Source organism: Episyrphus balteatus, chromosome 1 (genome assembly GCF_945859705.1).
Source record: "Episyrphus balteatus chromosome 1, idEpiBalt1.1, whole genome shotgun sequence".
NCBI lineage: Eukaryota > Metazoa > Arthropoda > Insecta > Diptera > Syrphidae > Episyrphus > Episyrphus balteatus.
Genome location: NC_079134.1, coordinates 23,280,241 through 23,291,599, shown reverse-complemented (window position 1 = coordinate 23,291,599; position 11,359 = coordinate 23,280,241). Strand labels below are relative to the sequence as shown.

The window sequence follows — 11,359 nt, the reverse complement described above, 5'->3', positions numbered from 1 at the left end:
ATAAAACGGTTTTGTGTTTTTTAAATTGGTTTATGAAATCGGTACAAAAAAGGGAGGTATTCTAAGTTGCCATAACAATTTGACGTAAATTACATTACTTCTATAGGAAAGCCATTGTAATTGGTCTTTCTTTAGTATTTCTCAGGATCGCATTTTTTGTTGGTTTATCAACTAATAAAATATCTTGAGCGTTTCGCCCACTGTCGTACCTGGGCGAAACGCTTTATAAATTTTTGGAGTTGAGGTCACTTGAACTTATATTGAATTATCTTGAAGATATTTTAAAACCACTCTAACACTATGAGCTCGTGCATTATCGTGAGCCAACTGTAGTAGTTACAATAGCAGCCCTATTCTGCTATTCGATTCACGTGAATCGAAAGATTTCATTCCTTAATCACGTCAAACAGGCTTTGAAAAATCTCAACTTTTTTATTTATTTTTATTTTTTCTTAGTTTTTACACAAAAGCCGAACTTTCAACATTGAGTGCCAATTAAAAACTATTAGTGCAATTTATTAGAAATATGGTGTACAATTTCGATAAAGCAATATTTAAAAGTTATGTTATAAGCTTCAAAAGAAAAAAAAGATAGTTTGTTCAGCTTTTGTAGGATCTTCTTGTGGTTTGTTACAGTAATTTCACATACTAGGGGTTAAAATTTTGTATGAACCAGTTTAAAGTTAATATTCTTCATTATTAGTAGAAACTATTCAGCTGGAATAATAAAATTACAAAATTTTTTATTTTTTTTTTTTTCATTATAGAGAAAGTATGAAGTCCATTATGATGAACTAGAAACCGGTTTAGTGAAACAAAGCTAATTCTCTTTGGGTAAAACCAACTTACCTACTTTCAATGAAAACACTCATGTTTAAACTTAAATTTATATTTTATTTGAGGTAAATTTAATAAATGTAAATAAATATAAAGTATATTGTAGTTCAATGAAAACTACTTAAACCCTTAGCAAATTTATACTTAAAAAAAGACTATATAACCATAGCCATATATTTTTCCAAATATAAGCTTCTCAAAAATATAGAAATTTAATTAAGTAGTTTTCATATGAACTACCTACAAGATTACATTTGTCTATAAAAAAAAAGAAAATACATTCATTCTTAACATACAATTTGACCTAACCTAATAATCTTTCTCAGAAAAGAAATAAGAAAAAAAAATATAAAACAAAATTAACCCTTAAAATCGCCTTCATCATTCATTCCATTTTCTCTAAAAAGTCACTTTCAATCGAAAGTTGAGGTTGTTTTTCTGAATACGGTGCTCTGAGACATTTCTGTGCCCATTGCATCTTTTCATCGCGTTCTAAGATTTTATCCATTGGCGTCCAGCTAGAGTCGAATTCAAGTCGATAGCTTCCAACAAATTTGTGATCACATCCTCCATTCCATTCCTGAGAGTATAAACAAATAAATTCCAAATTAATACATAATCTAGAACGACAAAAATCTCGAATGGACAAAATCTCGAAAATAAAAATCTCAAATGCAAAAATCTGGAATTACCAAAATCTCGAACGTACAAATTTCTCGAATTACATAATCTCAAAAACATAAAATTACAACTCGAAAAAATCTCGAACATTTTGTTTTCATAGTTTTTGTTTGTTAAACTTTCCGGAATGATATGAAAATATTGTTGGTTTACCAGGAAAGTTTAATAAAACAATTACAATTTTTTATGTTCACAACATAAACTGCGTTTAATTACGACCACTGAAAAATTATCAATATAGATCATGATAACAAAATAAAACTATATCGATCAATGTGGAAGCAGATTGGTGTATTATGCTTCTCGCTCATATTATTAGTTTATTTTCCAACTCATCTTTTTTTTTCCTCCTGCCGATAACGTACACAAAAGTCATGTATTTATTTAAGAGGATTTTTGAAAATTGGTTTGCTTTAAATAAGCGGACAAATCTTCTTAGTTTCTTGTACCTGAAAAAAGCATGTACGGTGCAAAATGTTACCAAATTTAAAGAATATTTTTTAATTAAGATGAACATCTTTTTATTTTTGTTAAATCTTTTGATCTCAATTAGAAATCTCATAAAATTAATCACTTCATTTTTACTTGAAATTTTTAAGAAGAATCTTCTTATTTTTAAAGATTTTATGTATTTATTTTTATAGGAAATCTTATTATTTAAAAAATATAAATTTAAGAAGAGCATTGCCTTAATTCAAAGTGCTTTATTTTCCTCGGTGTTATAAACCGAACGGATTAAGACTCTAAGCTCCAAGAATTAGATTCACGTAAATTTTGCTTCTTAAATACCATAAGCAAGATAATTCTCGAAAAACAATTCACTTTTGAGACAATGCTCAAGGTTTCCGGGCGCAAATCTTAATCATTGTCTCAAAAGTGAATTGTTTTTCGACATTTTGGCTGTTCGATATTCTGTCCTTCGAGATTTTGGCTTTTAATCCAGTCAAATAAGGGTTTAACCTCGGAATGAATGTTAGTAGAAATTTTTTTTGCTCAATATCTTCCTTTTGCCATTCTATAACATATCTCAAAAGTCTAGAAAAATCTCATGTCCGCTTGTCGCGATTTCAAGGTCAAATCGCGAAATGGAGATTTTCAAAATTAGCAAAAATAGGCTATGGTATTATATACACATATGATACATGATTTCAAGGTATTTTTTAATGCTGATTCCAAAAAATCTAAAATCAAGACAATCTGACGTCTCTGGAAAAGGTTATACCTGTTTTTCATCTGTCAACTCATATTATTATAAGAGTTGCAAACTTACTGCCGAAAAACCCTTAAAAGTTAATGCAGATGAACCAAATTTTGCATGAAGATTTTAGAATCCATCATTATTAAAAATCAAAACAATCCATTACAAAAAATATATGTATATACCTACGAAATAATGGTATTTTTTGATGGAGGGGCAAATTTTAGGATATGCACTAAAGAAGATTCTTGTTCATCTTAGGAATAAGTGCTAATAGGCTAATTTTTTCATTTTAATCTTTGTTTGAATATTCAGCATTAAAAAATACCCTGAAATCATGTATCATATGTGTATATAATACCATAGCCTATTTTTGCTAATTTTGAAAATCTCTATTTCGCGATTTGACCTTGAAATCGCGACAATCGGACATGAGATTTTTCTAGACTTTTGAGATATGTTATAGAATGGCAAAAGGAAGATATTGAGCAAAAAAAATTTCTACTAACATTCATTCCGAGATTTACCCCTTTTTTCTCCTTATTTGACTGTATTATTTCAAGATATCGGGTAAGTGTTTACAGTTTGTGAGGGGGAAGAAGAAACATGGGGACTTTTTTTTATTAGAAAGATGCAGGTCAGGGGAAAAAGAGAGTGGAGGAGTTGATAAAGGGTTAAGAGGAAGTGAGAAGTGAAAAGGCGAGAGACAGGAGCGAAGAGTTGGGTGAAGAAAACTAGTAAACCTTAAGGAAAGCAAAAAATCTTAAATCTAGTACAATACATGACGACAATACAAAAACAGAGAAAACAAACAAAAAAATATTTAAATTGTTTTGCTTACGGCTGGTGATAACATGCTGAAATAATGTTGACCCGATGGCCTTTGATAAAGATGATAGATTGTTCCAGGTTTCTTTGCGAAATTACAAGCCGCACCATGAAGGATGCGACTCTCTTCGGTTTCTTGTAAAATAGAAGCGGCTTGTGCTTGTAGCATTTTTATCTTTAACAGAATTTTAAAAATGATAAAGTGAATTCTACAAAAAAAAAAACAAGAGCATTTTACCTGATCAAGTATTAAAGTTAATTTTCCACAAGCATTCGATTGCAGATGCTGATCGGCTTGTTGAATTTGTGTTGCCAAAGATATAATATCGTTGGCATCATGCATTGATACACGACTTGGATCCAAGAGACCCACACCATTTGGCATTGGATTTCTTTCGACAAGTTGTGCTAAAAATAGAATTATTTGGTTAACTGAAGGATGATTATGAATTTTTGTTGGAAAGATACCTTTTTTAACTGCAACATGATAGGATAAACGCTCCATGCTGGCACTTCTTTTCATTATAAAATTAAAATTAAATAAAATTAAAGAAATAAACAAAATTTTTTCCAAGAAAGTAATTTCACCACCAACCTACCTGCGTGTTTTTTTTTTAGTTCTCAAAATGCCAAATGACAGGTGATAAGAAAAACAGATGTTGACAGAATTAAGGGGGAAACACAAATCTAAAATCCGGATTTATGTCGTTTTCCTTTATGATTTATTTATTTATTCAAGAATTTTAGCAGAGTTGGAAGGTGTCCACATTGGCCTCACTCCACCGTCTCATTTTGGAAATTATGTGTGGCTTTCTCACTTGTAATTCATAATAGCTGCGTTCCTTTGGAAATATTTATCTACTTTTTAGTACTTAAAGCTGCTTTGAACTACTTTTTCAGTATAGCAAAGTAGATCAAAGTAGTTTTAAGTACTAAAAAGTAGATAAATATTTCCAAAGGAACGCAGCTAATGAGAAAAAGATGCCAAAAAGAGGCAGGAAATTGTATATTCATTTTAAATCATTGGACATACAGAGCTGTCAAAATGAGTCGGTGGAGTGAGGTCAATGTGAACACACCGTCTGCTCCAGCTTAAAAATAACATTTTCGTTTCCAAGTATAATTTATCACAATTACAGGTAGTCCCTCGAAAATGTGAACTAATGAAAACAAGGCGTTTTCAGATTTTAGAGAGATTCACATTACTAAAACTTTTTCCAATTCTCATTAAACTGATTAAAACAATAGGGGTATTCACGATCTGGTGCAACAGGCCTAGTAAAAATGTAAAATTTTATTTTTTTACAATAGATCGTGAACGCCCCTCTTCTTATCTATAGTAAATATTGAAGCATGAATGAAATCCATGATGTTTTTTTTTCCTCCACCGTTGCTTCTTCTTTTTTCCCATTTTTTATAATTTAATTCTTTGTTTTGTTCGGGTTAATTAATTTTCACTTATCATTTTACATCAAAAGAATCTAAATTCGGGACATGAGTAGCGACAACCCTTATTAACAGAATTAAAAAGACAAACTGTTTATCATGGGCGACGCGACGGTGAGTGCCATCTGTCAAAAATAATTTTACTCCATTGTATTTTTATTTTGAAATAGGGTTAAGGTATAGCAAAAGTGCAAGACCATTGTAAAATTTCAATCCGTATATTTTGTTGTTGTGGTGTTGTAAGATTTTACACTTTTGCACTTTTGCAATGATACAAGACCAGTTACATCGGATCGTGAATACTCCTAATATTTTTAAGCAATGAATGTAACACACAATATTTTTTGAAGCTCAGAGCAAGTTAAATTCCTAAACCAAAGCTTAACCACGTTTATACAACTGAAATTTAAACCGATCCACTTGTGAAGAATAAAAAAAAAAAATAAAAAACAGTCAAAACAAAAAGCAGCTCGTGCAAAATTGGTGATAAGAATGCTTATACGGATCATTAAGGTATAACTACAACGGCCACTTTTTGCAAAAAGTCAAAAAGTGAAAATTTTCAAACTCAATTTCTACCGCCATCAACTTAGCAGCACTTAGTGGGGATTTTCAAAATTTTTTATGCAAATAATTAGGTGAGAATTAGGTGAAATTTAGTGAATCAATTTTACAATTTGGTGAATCATAGTTTAAAAGTTATTAACAAATTACGTAAGGCGTAAAGTTAGCAGCACTTGGTCATGAAATTCAAAAAAAATTTCTCCATAATTCAGTGTCAATTTAGTGAATCGTATTTCATCAGTTTCATAATTTGGTGAATCATAGTTTATTAAATAATAACTAAAATAGAAAAATTAACAAACGTGACGTAACGTAAAAAAAGCATTTGTTAATCATGGACACAAACCTCACGAATGAGAATGGCAGAGTTCAACACACCAAAACTGAACCTAAATTCAGATTTTTTCACATTGAACGCACTTAATATAAATGTATACTATGACAATGCGTTCAGGTGACGTTTTTCATTTACAAGATACACTTTGATTTGAAAATTTCCAATGCGAGTTACAACAAAAATGCTATTTTATAATACAAAAAAAGTTTGTTTACATCTTCACTAGCCCAGAACTAACATTCAGTGGAAGTTACTCACAAGAAAGATTTTGTTTTTTTTTCGCATGAGTCTTGGACACTGATCTGTCTTTTGGAACATTTTTGAACTTCCGCAGATGATTACTTCAAAAGTATGATTCACCAAATTCTGAAATTTGGAACATTTATTCAGAAAAAGACCACAAGCATTTTGGTACATAATTCATAATTTGGTGAATCTTAATTCAAGAGTTACATGCGATTTTCTTTTTTTCGCGTGCGTCTTGGAACATTTTTGAACTTCCGCAGATGATTACTTCAAAAGTATGATTCACCAAATTCTGAAATTTAGAACATTTAGTGCCAGTTGTACAAACGTGGATCAGCCTTGGGTCAGGAATTTAAAACCCACCGATTTCGGCGGATTAGCTGCGGGTCAACTTTGGTTCAAGCATGGATGTGGCCATTTTTACATATGTGAACCTTGCACCAGTGCTAAACTGGAACCTTACCACCGATTTCATAAGATAAAAGTTGCTGAACCACGGATTAAATGTTTGTACAACTGGGCCTTAGGGCCAGTTGTACAAACGCGGTTCATCCTCGGATCAACGTTTGAACTCGGTTCAACTCATTTGCAGTGTTGTACAATCGAGGTTCAGGTCTTAACCCACTGCTCAACCACGATCAGAAGTTACCCACCGATTTTGGAGGGTTAGCTGTGGATCAGGGGATTTTTAGTTCGAAAAATGTTGCTTTCTCACTTTAATCTTATATTGTTTGACAGTTCAGGTAATAGGTTGTGGAAATTAAAGAAATAACTTTCTTGTAATTATGTCAAAATTAAAAAAAAAAAAATAGTCGGTAGAGAAAATAAAATAATTTATCTTTTACAGACATAATTTTTTTATTTAACAAATATTTTTGTTTTAGGCATTTCAAGATGCTCAATGTGGTATCGGCAACAACGTAAAGTTATTCCTGGGTACACCAACTCTTTTACATACATAGCGTATTGATCTGCAAATTGGAAATCCCTTCGAGTCGCAAATCTTTGCTATCATTGTCCGAATCAGCTTCAGGGTTATGGCGCCCGATTTGCATCATGATGCTACCATCAGGTGTTTATGATACTGTAATGTTTTATTCCGGGTTCACAATAAAACTTATTTAATTTCCACTTATATTTCCGTTCAAATAAGAACACACTTTATTTCAACTCAATTTACTTTTATTATTCGCTCAAACAAACACACTTTTAAATCACTTTATTTACTACTAACAATTCGCAACACTTTATTTCACTTTGTACTGTACTCTTTCACTTTCAAGATTAAACTGTCTCCGGTCGGTGTCTACGCTGCCTTTTATACCGGAATCTCGAGACTCGAGAACGTCCTCGAAGGCTCTCGTCCCTGTCTCTCGAAACTTCCTTTCCAGGAAGGGCACTTCATACTTCCAGTCTAGTGGGATATTTTGAGATGTGTTCAGTGTGGGATATTTTGAGATGTGTTCAGTGAGATATTTTTAGATGTGTTCAGTGGGATATTTTTAGATGTGTTCAATGAGATATTTTTCTTAATTACTAAAGGTCCGTTCACATTTCTACCTTTGCAGGAGTAGGTAGTGTGTTCAGACTTTTATCTTAAAAGTAGTTCAGTAATTCATCGTTACATTGCCCCCCTCTTAGGATTGTTCGTCCCGAACAACTCCATTGCTTCTATCACCATTATAACGATGTAAACGGTCACAATGAACTACCTTAAGTTTGCCTCTTACCCCTCTTTGTATACGGTAAACCACGTCGTTAATTCTGGTTATTACTGTGTAAGGGCCTTCCCAGTTTTGTTGTAGCTTCGGTGATAGTCCCTTTTGTCGGTGGGGATTGTAAAACCACACAAGTTCTCCTTCTTGAAACCCTGTTGCTGTCGCTCGTGCGTCATATCTTGTTTTCATCCTGTCACTAGACGCTTTTATATTTGTCCTTGTCCGTTGGTGAATGTCAGCCAGTGTTCCTTTCAGGTTATCTACGTACTCATCCATTTCATGTGGCTCGTTTGGAACACTTCCAAATTTTATCTCACTTGGCAGACGTATTGTTGAGCCAAATAGGACTTCCGATGGTGTATGTCCAGTAGAACTATGTGTTGCACTTCTATAAGCCATCAAGAATAATGGAATATGTCGGTCCCAGTCTCGTTGATTATCATTGACTACTTTTGACAGGTGTTCCTTAAGTGTCCTGTTAAATCGCTCAACCATCCCATCAGATTGTGGATGAAGCGGTGTTGTTCGCGTCTTCTTGATGCCAAGGAGTGAGCAAACCTCTTGAAAAATCTTAGATTCGAAGTTCCTTCCTTGGTCGGAATGAAGTTCCATGGGTACTCCGAACCTGCTCACCCAATGAAAGACAATCTTATCCACAACTGTTTTGGTTTCCTGGTTTGGAATGGCAAATGCCTCAGGCCATTTGCTGAAGTAGTCCATCACTACAAGGATGTATCGATTTCCGTTGTTGGTTTCGGGAAAAGGACCTGCTACGTCTATTGCAATTCTCTCAAAAGGTGCACCCACATTGTACTGCTGCATCTTGCTTTGGATTTTTCTAGCTGGTCCTTTGCTAGCGGCACAAGTATCACATTTTCGGCACCACTTTTCAACGTCTTCTCTCATACGTAACCAGTAGAATTGCTGTCGTAGCTTTTCCAGCGTCTTGTTGATGCCTAAATGGCCTCCAGAAGTTCCACCGTGCATCTCTCGGAGAACATCATTTACCTTCGACTGAGGTACGACTAGCTGCATTACATAGGATTTACCATCTGCGGATTCCCACTTACGCCTGAGTAGCCCTTCTTGCACATGAAGTGAGTCCCATTGTGCCCAATATGCTTTTAGAGTGGGGCTTCGGTCGGAGATGTCGGCCCATTCTGGTTTCTCTTGATGTTCCTTCCATGCAAGGATGGGTTCGATGTCCGAATCTTCCTGTTGGGCCATTCTGAGTTCTTCATTACTCCAGCCGCAAATGGGATCAGCTCTCGTTCTTCTAACAGCGACAACTTCCTTTTCTTCTAGTCGTGTGCAATGTTTGCAGTCTTGCTTGCACGGGCGTCGAGATAATGCGTCTGCATTTGAATGCAGTTTTCCTCTTCGATGTTGAATCTGACATTGATACGTCTGAAGTATCTCGATCCATCTTGCTACTTGACCCTCTGGATTTTTGAAGTTCAAAAGCCAATTTAGTGCACCATGATCTGTGCGAAGAAGGAACTTCTGTCCATAGATGTACTTATGGAAGTGCTTTGTTGCCAATACCAGAGCTAGAAGTTCCCTTCTGGTCACGCAATAGTTTCTTTCTTGTTTCGAGAGTACCTTGCTGAAATAGGCAACGACCTTTTCTTCTCCGTCATGAACTTGCGATAAAACAGCACCAACTCCAACATTACTTGCATCTGCGTCAATGATGAATTGTTTGCCTGGAGTCGGATAGGCCAGCACAGGAGCTTCACATAACCGCAGCTTCAGTTCCTGAAAGCTTTTCTCACACTCACCTGACCATTTAAAGGGTTTACCCTTCTCCGTAAGTTGGTGCAAGCTTTTGGCGATTCTCGCAAAATCCTTCACAAATCGTCGATAGTACGTTGCCAGACCGAGGAAACTCCGAAGTTGATGCTTGTCCTGAGGGGTTGGCCAGTTCTTCACAGTGTCAACCTTTTCAGGATCAGTCTTCACTCCTTGGGATGAGATGATATGCCCCAAATATTTAACCTCGGTCTTGAAAAGTGCACATTTCTTTGGATTCAACTTAAGATGTGCTTCTCGTAGCCTTTGGAATACAGCCTTTAGGTTTTCACAATGGTCATCAAATGTTTTCCCGTAAACGATGACATCATCCAAATAGACTAGGCAAGATTTCCAGGTTAATCCATTTAAAACGCACTCCATTAAGCGCTCAAAAGTAGCTGGGGCATTGCATAGCCCAAACGGCATGACATTAAACTGCCACAGACCATTTCCTGTGGAGAAAGCCGTCTTCTCCCGATCTTCTGGATGGATTTCTACCTGCCAGTAGCCACTCTTCAAATCCAAAGTCGAAAACCATTGTGCTCCTTCCATTGCATCTAGAGTATCGCTGATTCTTGGCAGTGGGTAGCTGTCTTTCTTCGTCACATCATTCAGCCTGCGGTAGTCAACACAAAATCGAGTGCTTCCATCCTTCTTTTTGACGAGAACTACCGGTGATGCCCAAGGGCTTTTGGAATTTTCGATTAGCCCGTCTTTCTTCATTGTTGTTATCATTTCTTCAACTTCACCTTGTTTGGCCAACGGGAGACGTCTTGCTGGTTGACGAATCGGCCTAGCATCTCCTGTATCGATTCGATGCTGCACCAGTTGTGTCCGGCCGTATTGCCCGCTGGGTGAAGAGAAAATATCAGCATATTCGTGAAGAAGACTTCCCGCAACATTAAGCTGATGTTGACTCAAGTTGTCTGATTTGAGAATTTGTTTCTTTAGTTTCTCCGAGTTCATAGTCATCTGTGTATCCACCTCGTTGATCTTAGTTATTGCGGCCACAGATTCACATTGCCCAACAACTTCTCCTTTCTTAAGCTTGATTGGGTACGGTTTGATGTTAAGTATGCGTACAGGTACCATGTTGTTCTTTGGTGCCACAAGAGTCTTCCCGATGATGATGTTTTGGGAACTTTGTTTAACTTCTGGCTCAACCATGAGGTATCGATGGCTTCCAATATTCCCCTTTAGTTTCGTCCACACAAAAACTTCTGAAGAAGGAGGCAGGCACATGTCTTCTTTGATGACAGTTCTAATTGTTGTTGAATAGTCGTTGCCATAGACCATTGGGATCTCCACATTTCTGTATTTCAGGACTTGATTACCTATATCCAAAATGATTTCATGGTCCTTCATGAAGTCGATTCCAATGATGCACTCGTCACATATATCTGCCACCAAAAACACATGCGAAAACTCTAGTTCTGCCATACGGATCGTAAGACGAACTTCACCGTACACCCTTGCTGCTTCTCCTGTGGCTGTCTTCAGACGGTAGCTGTTGGTGTTATGTAGCCATGTCATCTTCACCAAGTCTCTTCGTACAATAGAGGCGGTGGCACCGGTGTCAATTGTAGCCACGTGTTGTTTGTTGTTTATGGTCGCCTCCACTGTCAGACTTTTGTTGTCTCGTTTACTCTGTGAGACTTGAATTGTGGTTCTGGGGCCATCGATACCAGAAACCAGCTTCTGCCCCTCGAA

The 11,359-nt window shown here is 35.8% G+C and overlaps 1 protein-coding gene across 2 annotated transcripts; it reads right to left on the bottom strand.

The window, feature by feature from the left end:
* Window positions 1-873: 873 nt before the first annotated feature.
* Window positions 874-4,154, bottom strand: LOC129906679 (uncharacterized protein C1orf50 homolog). Of its 2 annotated transcripts, XM_055982555.1 has the most exons (5): window positions 4,144-4,154; window positions 4,013-4,059; window positions 3,783-3,952; window positions 3,558-3,719; window positions 874-1,417 (listed from the first exon to the last, which is right to left on the bottom strand). In XM_055982555.1, the coding sequence occupies exons 2-5, from the start codon at window positions 4,047-4,049 to the stop codon at window positions 1,223-1,225; spliced, it is 564 nt and encodes a 187-aa protein (XP_055838530.1). In that variant the 5' UTR covers window positions 4,050-4,059; window positions 4,144-4,154; the 3' UTR covers window positions 874-1,222. The 2 variants fall into 2 exon arrangements, with proteins under 2 accessions (XP_055838530.1, XP_055838529.1); XM_055982554.1 differs by lacking the exon at window positions 4,144-4,154 and having other exon boundaries at window positions 4,013-4,067.
* Window positions 4,155-11,359: the final 7,205 nt, after the last annotated feature.